The sequence below is a fragment of the Mus caroli genome, chromosome 16 (assembly GCF_900094665.2).
Source record: "Mus caroli chromosome 16, CAROLI_EIJ_v1.1, whole genome shotgun sequence".
Lineage (NCBI taxonomy): Eukaryota > Metazoa > Chordata > Mammalia > Rodentia > Muridae > Mus > Mus caroli.
Genome location: NC_034585.1, coordinates 85317663 through 85331723, shown reverse-complemented (window position 1 = coordinate 85331723; position 14061 = coordinate 85317663). Strand labels below are relative to the sequence as shown.

General features: G+C 46.9%; 3 protein-coding genes across 11 annotated transcripts in view; 2 read left to right on the top strand and 1 right to left on the bottom strand.

The window, feature by feature from the left end:
- Synj1 (synaptojanin 1) overlaps nucleotides 1-4633 on the top strand; it is a 79845-nt gene extending 75212 nt beyond the window's left edge. For 3 of the 9 annotated variants that reach the window (XM_029470616.1, XM_029470618.1, XM_029470617.1), the window contains one exon: nucleotides 1708-4633. In XM_029470616.1, the coding sequence (XP_029326476.1) occupies nucleotides 1708-2502 (795 nt within the window). In that variant the 3' untranslated portion in view covers nucleotides 2503-4633. Of the gene's footprint in view, nucleotides 1-167; nucleotides 207-264; nucleotides 289-1707 lie in introns of those variants that run through there. The other 6 variants (XM_029470623.1, XM_029470622.1, XM_029470624.1 and 3 more) reach the window with 5 other exon arrangements.
- A 400-nt stretch (nucleotides 4634-5033) lies between these two features.
- Nucleotides 5034-6006, bottom strand: LOC110311350. The gene is made up of 2 exons (XM_021184591.2): nucleotides 5978-6006; nucleotides 5034-5778 (listed from the first exon to the last, which is right to left on the bottom strand). The coding sequence occupies exons 1-2, from the start codon at nucleotides 6004-6006 to the stop codon at nucleotides 5274-5276; spliced, it is 534 nt and encodes a 177-aa protein (XP_021040250.1). The 3' UTR covers nucleotides 5034-5273.
- Nucleotides 5868-14061, top strand: part of Cfap298 (cilia and flagella associated protein 298) — a 9930-nt gene continuing 1736 nt past the window's right edge. Inside the window, exons 1-5 of the mRNA XM_021184982.1 lie at nucleotides 5868-6143; nucleotides 9859-10026; nucleotides 11045-11112; nucleotides 13518-13676; nucleotides 13797-13928. Of these exons, the coding sequence (XP_021040641.1) occupies nucleotides 6005-6143; nucleotides 9859-10026; nucleotides 11045-11112; nucleotides 13518-13676; nucleotides 13797-13928 (666 nt within the window). The 5' untranslated portion in view covers nucleotides 5868-6004. The remainder of the gene's footprint in view (nucleotides 6144-9858; nucleotides 10027-11044; nucleotides 11113-13517; nucleotides 13677-13796; nucleotides 13929-14061) is intronic.

Genomic DNA, 14061 nt, shown 5'->3' with positions numbered 1-14061 from the left:
GGTTACACTGCTAAAGCACGCATCCTAAGGTTACACTGCTAAAGCACGCATCCTAGGGTTACACTGCTAAAGCACACATCCTAAGGTTACAAGGAGACCAGAACTGCATTCTAACTGATGGTATCACCTGCAAGTATGACTGCTCTTGAGCCCCACCTGTGACCTAGGGCCACCACCTTTCTGAGGACTGATTTCTTGGGGCTGCGGCTTGGTCTGGAAATGTCCTAACTCTTTCCTTTGATGTCTGTGTTCCTTTTCTCGAAGCAGGAGCAACCAACAGGGTAAGAGGTACCTGACTCTCTATCAGCCTTCCATCCGTGTGCTTCCACCCATCTCCCTGTGCATTAGATGTATGAGTCTTCGCTCCATACATCTAAAGCCTCACCATTTAAACCTCCTCGTCCACATTAATACGCTCTAGTATCATATTGTAAGCTCATATCTGCTTTTTGTTCTTAGTACTTTGGGTTTTTAGGAATAATGTTAGTTCTTGCTAATGCCTTTCCATATTTTTTTTGCTTTGTTTCCTATGAAAATTAACAAAACTAAAAAGTATAATTTCAAAAACACCAACCATTTTTATATATGACATAACTACATAAATGGGAAAACCCAATTGTTTTATCCTTAGGTTTCTTTTGGGAAATTTTTTTTCAGATAATTTTAGAAGCCAGATTCCTTTTGGTAATTTAGATTAAAATGAATAATACTTAGAAACCCTTACGGTGCCTTTCTCTGTAGAAGGCACTGCTGATGCCATCACAAGTTTCCAAGTCTTACTTAGATCATAAGTTAATTCTAAGGTGATGGTTGGTAATATGGGTCTCACTGTAATTGGTAGTCTGACTTCATCTGAGCCTTGTTCAGTCCAGCGACTGGCCTCCATTGACCAGCTTTATGGTCAACAAAGGGATTTAGGAAGAAGTGCAAATTTGTTATGGCCATGAAGTGAACTCTGAAAATTCCTCCCATGGCCAGTGTATTCAGAGTCTCCTGATTTATTTTATTTTTTAGAATCAGTGCTCACAGAAAATGAAATGTCCCCTTCCACTTTAAAGAATCATTGGAATGATTTCTCTGTCTTGCCTGACAGGGTGAGCGAGGTCAGTTAAAGAAGCTTATGTTCTTCAGTGAGTAAGCTACAAAGGCAAACTGTTGTTAAAAACTGAAAGAAAGCTTTGAAAATTCACTGCCAAATACAAAAAGGAAAGATCCCATTTATAGCTTTGAATTTATGAATACATTAATAAGTTATCTTTTATTCATAAAATTGCATTTCTATAGGGAATTTAGATGAAACATATTTTTATAGATGGGTATTGGAAATTTATTATGCATATTTAGTAAATGCTCTTATTATATGTTTCTTAAGTTTTTGTTAAACTTTAAAAGAACAGAGCATGAGCAAATTCATCATTTTGTGTAATTCTTTTTTACCATTTCAAAAATCGAATGGAAGATTCGATTATTCCATCACATTTCTTTGAGATTTAAAAACCACGGATTTATCTAGTTATGAATTCTTAACACAATTTTACTGATTTTACCCTATTTATTAAACCACCAAAGCAAAAATTCTATATAGGTACTTTTTAGTTTTTAAATTTGTATAATTGCTCAAAAAAAAGGAGAAATAATAAAATTAGGAAGAGAAGGGAGTAGTAATAAATTTTAAAAATTGATCATTCAGTGTTTATTCTTTTCCAGGTAAAAATAAATGGCATTTCTAGTGTCAAACAAGAACCAACATTGAAGAGTGACCCATTTGAAGATCTTTCACTTAGTGTGCTTGCTGTATCAAAGGCTCAGCCTTCTGTTCAGATTTCACCTGTTCTAACCCCAGACCCAAAGATGTTGATTCAGTTGCCTTCTGCATCGCAAAGTCAAGTTAACCCTTTGAGTTCTGTAAGTTGCATGCCAACCATGCCTCCAGTTCTAGAGGAAAGCAAGTTACAGGAGAGTATGGGCAGTTCTGCAAACCCGTTTCCCAGCCTGCCCTGCAGGAACCCTTTTACAGACAGGACTGCTGCCCCCGGAAACCCATTTAGAGTTCAGTCCCAAGAATCAGAGGCAACTTCTTGGCTCTCCAAAGAAGAGCCTGCTCCTAACAGTCCCTTCCCTCCTCTCATGCCTCTCAGTCATGACACGAGCAAGGCTTCAAGTTCGCTTGGTGGCTTTGAGGACAATTTTGATCTGCAGAGCCAGTCTACAGTAAAAACAAGCAACCCCAAAGGATGGGTAACCTTTGACGAAGACGACAACTTTCCTACACCAGGAAAGTCAAAGTCAGTTTATCCAGACTTACTGGGTAACGCGCCAGCTTCATTTGATGATGACTGGAGTAAAGGTACAGGCGTTTCTTTCTGTGTGTTGCCAGCCAGAAGGCCACCACCACCACCACCTCCTGTCCCTCTGCTACCACCTGGCACGACCTCATCTGCAGGACCTAGCACAACCCTGGCATCTAAGGCACCTTCCACATTGGACTTCACGGAAAGATAATTAAGTGTGGAGGGCGGGAGTTTCTCCTCGAGTGTTTGGCTGTTTGTTTCTGTTTTGTCAGGGTGGATCCAAGAGAATGGGGCATTAGTCAGTCATGTGCAATAAATGATCAGTAAGAGCACTGATATTTATATAAAATACCACTGGAGGATGTGGAGAAAGCTGGAATTTGTGTATATCAGAAATAACAAAGACATCCTCTTATTAACTGGAGTTCTACTTTTTCTCTTCAGATGAATAGAAGAGAACAGGAACTATTTTTAAAAGTGCTTAAAACTACTCTAGAAAATAGTCCTTATTCGTATATTCACATAAAAATCACATAAAGCCCACACAACTGCAGCTGACAGGACTGCCAGCCCATTGTGCTGTTGAGGATTGGTAGTCATGGATACTTACCAAAGAGCTTCCAGAGTTCTGGTGAGATTGTTGTGAAAGGCATCACTTTAGTCAAAAGGTCTGTGTATGTGTACACTATGAGTATATGTCTGTATTTATGCACACAAACATGTATACATCCACATACTTATAAAACTTGATATAATTCAGATCAAATTTTACCTAACAGTTCTGACAATGTCCTATTTTCAGTATCTATCAAGAAGATAGCCGACACCAGCTGTGCTTTCTATACTTTCACTGATTGTGCATCCTGGAGTAGAATAATCCCTTTAGAGAACTGCCATTTCCTATTCTGTACCCCAGCCCTTCAGAGTCACCCTCATTACTTTCCTCCTCTGTACCTCTATGATGCCTTTCTCTGGGCATTTATAGTTGGCCATCTGGACGTGGTCGGTCACGTGGACAGATAGAAGAGTGGGCGCACACAACCAGGTTCGTGGAGGAACATTGTCCGTGTGCTCTTTTCTCTGTGTGGCCCTTTGCCCTTCCATACCTTTCTGTTTGCCAATTGCCTGGAGCTCTGCTTTCAGCTGTTGAGTGGTCTGAATTAAGAACATCTCCAGTGTATGTTCTCCCATGTAAGAGGCTACATAGCACATCCATGATGCTGCTTTAAGGTTTTAGAGGCTATACCTCAAATTAGCTGTGGATTTTGTCTCCTGCACTGCCAGTATGCAACTGATCTTACGTTTATTAATTTTGTGGGAAAAAAATACATGGAATTTTTACAAAAACAAAAACAAAAAAAAAAAACACAAAACAACAAAAACATAGTATTTTGATATCATTAGGTAAGCCAGTCAGAAAACTCCCTAACCTATGGTTTGGTCGGTTGGTTGTCAGTCAGCTGAAGTTAAAATCATCCTTACCCATTAAGACTTCATGTTCTCTTTATATAAAAAGAGTTACGTGCTTACACCCAAGTTCCTACATCTACCTACCTGAACCTTTAAAGATGTGTATTGTAAGATTAGAAAGAGCGTACGGCTGCCCTCGCCTCCGTGTAAAAGCACAGCAGACTGCATTGCACTTCTCTCCTAGAGCAGATCTGTTAGGACAGAGCGCCTTTGCAAGTGCTCACTGTTATCACAATCCTGTATTTATAGAAGTAACTCTCTGCTGCAGCCAGCCCTCGCTGTTAGCAATAACTCTTGTGAGTTTTATAGTGCTTGTTGGGGTTCTAATCATTTCAACAGTAGTAGCTTTTAAACTGCAGTATTACTAGAGCAGTGTGCTTCAAAATGTGAATTAACTTGTTGAGATTGTGGCTGTAACATCTGTGTGAGTAGTGTGTATGGTATCCACTCCCCATTAGCAAGCTAATCCACTTTAGAAAACTGAAGCAGTGTGGATCGCAGCCTCGAGCAGTGACTCCCTCAGGTGTGAACCACTTTAATGTCTGCAGAGCAATAATAGCTCTGCCTTGTCAGGAAGTCTGGTAGCTGCTGAAACGCACAAAGCAAGTTAAAGTTTGCTACAAAGAACTCGACATCGTGTGTATTTGCCAGGTCTGGTCAAAGCAGAAAACAGACACTAAGAATCTCTGTGAGTCTCTGTTCTCTCTAGTAGATTGCTGTTTATATGTATGTAAGAGGTTTATCGCTTATGTGGCATACAGTATTTATAACTATATACTTTATAGAAGTACAGTATTAAAGTCGCTGGTATACATTCTGTACATATCTTGTGAAATGTGCTGTCATATGAAATAAATATGTCTTTACCACCAGCTGACTTCTTTACTCAAAAGGGAAGAGGGTTTTTTCTCTCTATGCATGTGTGCGCTCCCACATTCCTGTGTGTGTGTGTGTGTGTACACATAATACATGCAGGGAATAAGAGGTAGTTTATTCTGAAGCCAAATTTGAATGAATGACCATGGCAGATTTGGGTTACCCCAAATTCCATGTTCACAAAGTTTTGTAGCTCTCTAAGACAAAGTCGTAAGTCATGGCAAGTTTAAAATACATTGGTGGAAATGCCAGAGAGGCACATACAGTAAGACAGAGTTTTTCTTTAGTTGCCAGATGCTATTTGACGACATTCTTAACTTTGGGGTTAGTGAAAGCTACGCTTATAGATTTCAGAACCTATATACACGTTATTTCTGACCCATAGGAGGGCAATGGATGTCTGTTCCAGGAGCTAACAGAGACAAGGTAATCAGTCTCTGGACCCGCAGACTCACAGCCTCTCCACATCACTGCTGTCTTAATTACAGACACAGCTTCTTTCCAGGAATTTCCATCGGCAAGTAAAAAATTTAATGTGCCATCACCACAAACAAACAAAAAACCCTCACCATTTAGCCAAACTATGCGTTTGAGATCATTTCAAAGCACAGGTTAATTTTCTTTGCTTAATTTTCTTTACTTCTCTATTTGATTTTCTTCCATCCATTTGTTTTCTCTTTGTAACACTAAAATGGGATCCTCAGCTGGGTGTGAGCGCCCTGGAAGAACAGCGCTACGCCCGCTTGCCCTATCTGAGATTGTAGGGGACGGAGACTCCATGGGATGGGCGGTAGACAGCAGTGGAACTAAATAAGCTGTGCGCAGCAGCAGCGCTCCCCACTTTCTGATTTTCGGAGACCTAAAGCAGAAGGCATTTCCGGAAGCGATCCGTGCCTGCGCGAAACCAGTCTGTGTTTGGCGGCGGCTATGCTCCGGTAGTGCCCAGCGCTCGCTCTCATTCTTAATCCAGTAGTCGCCATGCTCCTCCAGCGGACGTCTCCCGAGTCCCCGGACCGTCCTCACTGCCTCTAGCTGCTTAGTTTGGGTTTCGGTTGCCCGGACAACAGCTACTTCCGGTAGCTGCGACGGTGCGGCCCGGACAACCTGTTCTTCAGCGCCTCGGGCCTCCCAGGCGCGCGTTCTAATTGGGCACGGGCTCAATGTTTGACTGTTGCCCCTGGCAACAGCCACTTCCGCGAGCGTGCGCCGTTTTCTTCATCCCTCCCGGCTGAAGCGAGAGCCGCGTTCTCGGGTTCCTCCTCGGAGCAGCGGTTAATCTCAGGCTGGTGTGGGTCCGGCCGACCCGGCTCGGGCCTCGTGGTCCCTGCCCGCAGCCTTGCCGCCACGGCGGCGCCTCTGGCACAGCCATGGTTGTGCTGCACGTGAAGAGAGGCGACGAGAGCCAGTTCTTGCTGCAGGCGCCCGGGAGCACGGAGCTGGAAGAGCTCACGGCGCAGGTGGCCCGCATCTACAACGGGCGGCTGAAGGTGCACCGGCTCTGCTCAGGTGCGGAAAGGGAGGCCGGAGACTGCGGGGTCAGGGGGCAGCGCCCGGGGTCGCGAGGATTTGGGGAGATTTGCCGTAGCCCGGGGTGGGAAAGGAGCATCAGGGTTGATCGGGGATGAAAGACCCAACGGCTAGAGGAAATCCAGGCTCGCCAGCCAACCGCCGACTCGGAGGAGAGCAGCGGGGATGCCAAGTGAGGCTGAGCTAAGCCAGGATTTGGGCTTCCCGGAAGTGCGAACGAACTGGGTCGAAAGGCGGCAGGACGGAGCTGAGGGATCGGGGACGGTGGGAGTTGTAAAGGGTGAGGGTGGAGTGAGTGGTGGCTGCAGGGAAGGGGGCCAGTTTGAGACGTTAAAAGCCCTGGCACTTGAGTCTCTTCGCTTTGAAGCCGCCCATGAAAGTTCTCACCGGGAGAGCCTTGGTGTTGTTTTCTGTCTCCTAGGAAACACATTATTTTTACATTATAGAGATCGCCTTAAGACCCGTTTTATATATATATATATATATATAATATATATATATATGTGTATATATATATGTGTGTGTGTGTGTGTGTATAATATAAATATAAAATCAAACTTAACTGCTTTCAAAGAAGGCTCAATATTAAATGACATATTAAAAGTAAAACATTTAGGGGGTGGGGGGAACTTCCGGGTCTTTGACATCATAAACCGAAAGTGTGGGGCAGCATGTAAGAATTGCATATATATATATATGTGTGTGTGTGTGTGTGTATAATATAAATATAAAATCAAACTTAACTGCTTTCAAAGAAGGCTCAATATTAAATGACATATTAAAAGTAAAACATTTAGGGGGTGGGGGGAACCTCCGGGTCTTTGACATCATAAACCGAAAGTGTGGGGCAGCATGTAAGAATTGCACAGGTGAGCCAGGTGGTGGTGGCGCACGCCTTTAATCCCAGCACTTGGGAGGCAGAGACAGGCGGATTTCTGAGTTCGAGGCCAGCCTGGTCTACAAAGTGAGTTCCAGGACAGCCAGGGTTATACAGAGAAACCCTGTCTCCAAAAACAAAAACAAAACAAAAAACAACAAGAATTGCATGGGTGAATCTACACAGAGGTAGGCACTGAAGCAAATACCATGGAGGATCACTGCCCCTGGCCTGCTCCTCATGACTTGCTCAGCCTGCTTTCTCATAACTTGCCCAGGGGTGATGCCACCCGGAGAGTGCTAGCCCCCACTCATTACTGTCATTGAGAAAATGCCCTACCTACAGACTTGCCTACAAGCAGTCTGATATAGACATTTTTCACAGTTGAAGTTCCTTCTTCCTAGATACGTCTATGTTCATGCCAGGTCAACAAAAGCCAAGCAGAACAAATTGCTTCCTTGTCAACACCAATCGATATATCACCATGAAACCATAACCCTCTCCTTTTTGTTTATCCCCAAGACCTTATTAATACGAATATCTCAATATAAAACAAATTCCAACTTTCAGAAGTTCCACAGGCTTTTAAATGTTTCACTTTAAAATCTCAGTCTCTTTCAAAATTCAAACCTCTCTGTAATATCCATTACTGGGCACCTGTAAAAGGACCTAATCCTACTCCAACAGGGAAGACCAAGAGCGCACTTGCATTGGAATGAGAACTGAAGTGCAGCCCTGTGAAGCTCGCTGTCAGAGGTGTGGGACTCAGGATCTTCTCCGCTCCCCTCTGCTCTGCCTCCCAGGGCCCACAGAACACGTCTCACAGGCTGAGGCTGGCTCCACACCGTAGCTGCTGCTGTCCTTGGTGGTCATCCCATGGTGCTGGCATTTCCAAACTGCTGGAACAGCAGGCTTCCCCTTACCAATGGCACCCATTGCCTCTTGGCCTCTCTTTGGGCTCTCTCACCCTGCATCACGATGCCAGGCCTCAGCCTCTCTCCATGATCCTTTCAGTCCTGGGGTTTCCCTAAAACTGAACTTTGACCTGGCCTCTTCCTATGCCCAGCCTCCACGTTCTCCATGACTCTTCATGCCCTCACAGCCAGTACCATCTGGAAGGTGCATACACTTGGCCAAGCTTGGCTGCAGGCATGAGATCGAGCTTTGGCCCCCTCTAGACAACAGCTCTGTCCGTTGACCCTCAGGAAGCTTATCCCAGAAGATGTTTGTCTTAATGATATTGTTATTTTCTTAGTCACAGCTGATCTTATCCCTGGCAAAGGTTTCACACTTCAGTGGTTCTGGTCCTTTCTTACAGCTCTGGCTGACCAGAACCAGCGGGGTGGGTGGGTTGAACTCAGAGATCTGCCTGCCTCTGCGTCCCAAGTGCTAGGATTAAATGTGTGGAGATTCTTAAAACAAAATACCACACGAATGGCCCAGGTAGAGTCTTGATTTCCCTCTGGACGCTCACAGGCAAACCTGCATCATCTGCCCTGCTCTCTGCACTCTGCCTTGGAGCTCCTCCAACAGCCCAGTGAGTGCTGAGGGCTCCGTGGCTTTTCCAGCACAGAGTTCCAAACACTAACAAAGTGGTCTCCAAACACTGTGGTTAGATCTGTCATGATGTGCCATGATCCTCATACCAATTCCGTCTTCAGTAGCTTTCTATAGCTGTGGAGAAGAAAGAAAGCAACAGTGAGGAAGGAAGGAAGGAAGGAAGGAAGGAAGGAAGGAAGGAAGGAAGCCACCATCACCAAAAACCTTGAGGAGTAAAGGGTTTTTTTCATTTTGACAGTTTTAGTTCCTGAGGGAGGTCAAGGCAGGAAGCTGAAGGGAGACCCCTACTGGCTTGCTCCTCAGGTTTTGTTCATTCTTTGTCACTCCAGACCATCTGCCCATCCGGTGGCGATGCCTGACGTGTGCTCAGTAGTTATGACTCAAACATATGTCCTACAACTAGCCTATAGGCATCTGAGGGAGACGGTTTCTCGGTTGAGGTTCCCTCTCCCTGGCTATGTGTAGGTTTGTGCCAGGTTGACAAAAAACAACCTGCACAGTTGCCTAAATCCTTCCCAGTGCTTTTATGAAGTGTCATTATAAAGTGTTGTGAGTAACGTTTGTGGGTGGGTGTCTCTGTGCCAGTGCAGGGAGGGGGTCTATGTGTGAGGCAGGTGTAACTTGGGTGTTGTGTGACCTTGGTTTTTTTATCATTGGCCTGAAGCAGAGCAGGCTGGCCAGCGGCCAATCCCCAGGGGTCCCCAGGTCTCTACCTTCCCCTACATACCCCTACTCTCAGTCCACAGGTTTTAAGTGCACTGCACGACACTGGCCCTTTTTACACGGGCTCTGGGATTCAGCCCCTCACCTTACACAGTAAGCACTTTACCAAATGAGCCTCTGTGTAAGGGGCTCATAAAATATTAGAAATATTAGCCTCAGATCAGAGTTGTACATTAGAAAGATGGACGTTTACGCAATTGACTTACACCCTTCACAAGGTTACATTAAATGGGGCTCTTCGAGACTTTCCTTGGGAAATTGGTAAAGCTGTGTGAACCGGCTTGGTCTTGAGCGTTGACCTGGTAACTCCTGAGCACAGTGGCTTAGAGCATGGACACAGAGGGGTCGAAGCTCACTGCTGCACTGACTGACTGAGGAGTTGGTGGCTTTGTCTAGGATTAGGGAAGCCCTGGCACATGACTCCTGGTATATGAGTGTTAAAATCATGAGCTAGAGTGGCCAGACCTCAGCCAGGAGTGTATACTTGTAGTTAGTGATCACAGCTAAAGGCTCTGTCCTCGCCTTGTTTTTCAGAGATGGAGGAGCTGGCAGAACACGGTGTCTTTCTGCCCCCTAATATGCAAGGGCTGACTGATGAGCAGATCGAAGAGCTGAAACTGAAGGACGAGTGGGGGGAGAAATGTGTGCCCAGCGGAGGGTCTGTTTTTACGAAGGACGACATCGGGCGGAGGAACGGGCAAGGTAACCGGCTCTCTCTCTCTCTTCTGCCTTTGCTCCCGTGCATCACATCAGACCTGAAGGCAGTGCTTTAGGTTAAGAGATGTGGGCCAGATCTGCAGGTGGATGGAGAAAGCTAACTCCCCACACTTCACACGTGCACGCTGCCACACACATGCTCACCCACATTCACTAATGCAATTTCATCATTTCTCTGAAGACTTGAGAAATAGTGCACTGTGAAACGCCTGTGCTAAAACCCCAGCCCAGGATGAGCCAAGGGGAGGACCCTGCTCTGTCTGCTCCCTCCTACTGACGTGCCCCATTTGTCAGATAAACAGGCCATTTAAATTTGCCACCTCTGTAGGTTGGAAATGGGTGGGTGCTGTACCTTTCTCCCTAGATGTGGAGACTCTGTCTCCACTGTGCTTAGTTTTAAGCTTAGTTTAAACTTGGAAGTTGACTTGGTGCTCTATGCCACGTTTGGACAGTCGTCAGATGAAGTAAAGTTTTGTGAATCCAGAGGACACACACATACTCCTAGCACTCAGGAGTTTAGGACGAGAGAATTGGGACAGCCTGGGTACGAGGGCAATCCTAACTCAAACAAACATACATGCATGCATGCATACATATAAACAAACAGTTATGTATGCACTTGTAAAGTTTTACTGGCATGCAGCCAGCCAATCACTAACTGCCCATGTCTGCTTTTGAGACACTGAGAGAGATGAGCCGCAGCTTTGTAGCTTGAGAGGCCTAAAATTCTTTTAGCATCTGCTTGGCTTGCTGGCCCTGTTCGCCCAGTGACTTCCCTGGCCTGGTTTTGTAGCCTGTGCCAAACAGCGTAGAAGACACTGCAGACCTTGCCCCTTGCAGTGGGATCTCTGCCTGGGTTCCCACTTCTCTTTATGTCCCTGTGTCAAATCCAGACTGGAACACCCATGTCTCGATCTCCCAGGCTCAGGCGGTCCGGTTTGAGGAGATCCGGAGATTTTAGAGAGGCTGTGTGTTTGACCAGTGTCCTTTTCTATCTTTATAGCTCCAAATGAGAAAATGAAGCAGGTTTTAAAGAAGACGGTAGAAGAAGCCAAGGCGATAGTGTCTAAGGTCAGCTTCTGTCTGTGACGTGGCCAGTCCTGAGGATGGGCTGCAGTTAGACGTGAGCTGGCGGCATCAGGCTCTGCTCCTCTCTTCCCCGCCTTTTGTTGCCTCTACATCTGCTTTTTTCTTTCCTTTCTCTGCCTTCCAGCAGCAAAGCAAATAAGCATATTTGAAGAGGGCCCTGGCTCTCCCTCCACGATGATGACAGTTTCCCAGCCCTGCCAGGTCCTGTTGAGCAAACAAAGGTTTCTATTGTCTTCCGTGAATGTGGGCTGTGTGCAGTTTGCGACCTGACCTGAACTGAGTCTCTTATGTTTGGAAGAACTTAGAAAGCTAAGCTGGGGAAGTTCTAATGGAGCTATAGATACAGGGCTGACAGAGACGTTTACTACAAAGCAGCGGTAATCATCTCCAGTATTTATATAAAAGCTGTTTCACAGAAGGAAAATAATAGCATTGAAGGGCAGATGATGTTCCCTGGATGAAGAGAATTGAGGGATATTGAAGCACCTGGGGACTGGAGAGCCAGCTGGGTAGATAAAGGCACTGGCTGCCATGCCTGATAGCCTAAGTTCAGAAGACCTGGGTTTGATTTCAGGACCCTCCTGGTCATAAGAGAACCAACTCCCACAAATTGTCCTCTTATCTCCACCCCCCAGCATGTGCTATAGCACACACACACACACACCAACCATACATACACCACACATATACCACACACACATGCAAGTGCAAATACACCTTTGGTATTTTCACTTGTCACATTTATCTGTGGGTGACAGTCGTTGCCACCCACGTGAGCGTGTCTTGGCATAACTCAACCCTCCCACGCTTCTAGACTTGCCCCACAAAATGCACTTCTAACATCCCCAAGCTCTTAGCTAATCTATTTTTTCAATTTATTATATTTGAGACTCTTCCTATGTAGCCTTAGCCAGCCTAATCTCAGCTATGTAACCCAAACAGACCTCGAACTCATAGCTCTCCTCCTGCCTCAGCTTCCTGAGATTACAGGCCTGCCTCCCCCCCACTCCCCACCCCTCACCCCAATGCCCCTTGCCCAGTCTTTGAGGAGCTCCTGGAAAGCTGAGGTGAGTGGGAAGTGTCTGGAGTCTCACCAGAGCCTTTGCTGACAAGACACACTTGAGCAGAGATCCTGAGGAGGGCGGCAGCCATGGCCTCAGAGGCTGTGTCCTAGCAGAATCCTGTGCATTCTGTACTTCAGAACAGGCATCCCCTGTGGGTTCCTGTCCACCAGGTACACAGTTCAGAAACTATAACCCTGGGTCACCCTCAGAGCTTCCTTCCCTGTGTCATCCATGTGCCTGCGGTTGGTTCCCTACCATCCTCCTGGCATGCCTCCTCTCATTCCCACACCTCACCCCCAGTTGATTAAAGTCTCCTCAGTATCAGCAGGAGGTCAGTTCAGGTCTAACCCCGGAACCCAGCTAGCAGGGACCCCATGTGACTCCTGCATTCAGTTCAGATCCCCCAGCTAGAGAGCACCTGGTGAGCTAATCACCTCAGCATTGCTAAGCAGGGGCTGTTTGCAGTGACCACCGTGACCTAAGCTGTTGATGCAAACTCAGGCAGGATGCAAAGGAGCTTCTTATAGGCAACAGGGGAAGCCGGTGTTACGGATGCTTGGGTGAGAACCCCGAGTCCCAGGCAGCTTGCAGTACACAGGAAGATGTGTCTCAGCAGATTGCTGGGGCTGGAAAGGTGGCTGTGGTTAAAAGCACTTGCTGCTCAGAACACCCCCATGGCTGCTCACAGTCATCTCCAAGGCCAATTCCAGAGGATTAGTGACCTCCTTATAAGCACCAAGCACACATATGGTGCACACACATGCATGTGGGCAAAGCGCTGTACACACATACAAAGTCACAAAGCACATCCCCAGCACTAGTGATCCAAAGGGCTTCTGCTGGGTACTAGGAACCAGGGACAAACCTTAGCTATATTCTTTACATGTACCCCTCTCTGTTCTCTTGAGAGCCTCTGGCTGATGCCTCTCCAACTCAGTCCATAGCGTGCTCATTGCGAGACAAGCTCCAGTGTATTCTCCCCACCTAGGACGTTGTCACCCCTTTGCCTGACACTCTGAGGCTCTGGCTGCCCCTTCCTCTTCCACCTGCTGCCCAGGGCTGCACCTGCCCTGAAGCTGCCTCTCTCTACCTCTTCACTGCCTCCTCCCAGCTGTCTGCCTTGAGCACTGCAGGCTCTCTGGTGCCACTCACAGTCTGGCCCGAACCACAGTGTCCTCAGCTCAGCCCCAAAGTGGACAGTAGTCAAGAAAGCAGCAGCTCTCTGGTTCCTTCTGTGGCTATGCTGGCAGGGCCGCCAAGGTCCTCATGGGGTAACCTGCCAGGAGGAAATTGACTCAATAGTGGTGCCCGATGCACTTTCAGAAACAAGTAGAAGCTGGAGTCTTTGTTACCATGGAGATGGTGAAAGATGCCTTGGACCAGCTTCGAGGTGCGGTCATGATCGTTTATCCCATGGGGCTGCCACCATACGATCCTATCCGGATGGAATTTGAAAATAAAGAAGATTTGTCAGGAACTCAGGTATGTGGGGCAGGGTGGGGAGAGCAGGGTGAAGGGCCCGCAGCCAGGCTCCGGGTGCTAGGGTAGGATGAGCATGGCTTTCCCCGCAAGCCCCTTCCTGTGTTGTATAACTGACCACAGGCAGCCCTCGAAGTCATTCAGGAGTCGGAGGCACAGCTGTGGTGGGCCGCCAAGGAGCTGAGAAGAACAAAGAAGCTTTCTGACTATGTGGGGAAAAATGAGAAAACCAAAATCATCGTCAAGATCCAGCGGGTGAGCACCTCTGCTTCCCATGTCAGTACTGTGGGTCCCTCTGACCCTGTGTGGACCTTACCCTGTGTCCTCTGACCCCGCGTGGACTTTAGCCTGTGTCCTCTGACCCCGCGTGGACCTTACCCTGTGTCCT

Excerpts from the sequence above, each read along its gene's own strand:
- LOC110311350 (XM_021184591.2), bottom strand. The coding sequence starts at position 6,006 with ATGGCTGTGCCAGAGGCGCCGCCGTGGCG. Across the intron at positions 5,779-5,977 it reads CCAGAGGCGCCGCCGTGGCG|AACGCGCGCCTGGGAGGCCC; the intron begins GCAAGGCTGCGG and ends GTGCCCAATTAG.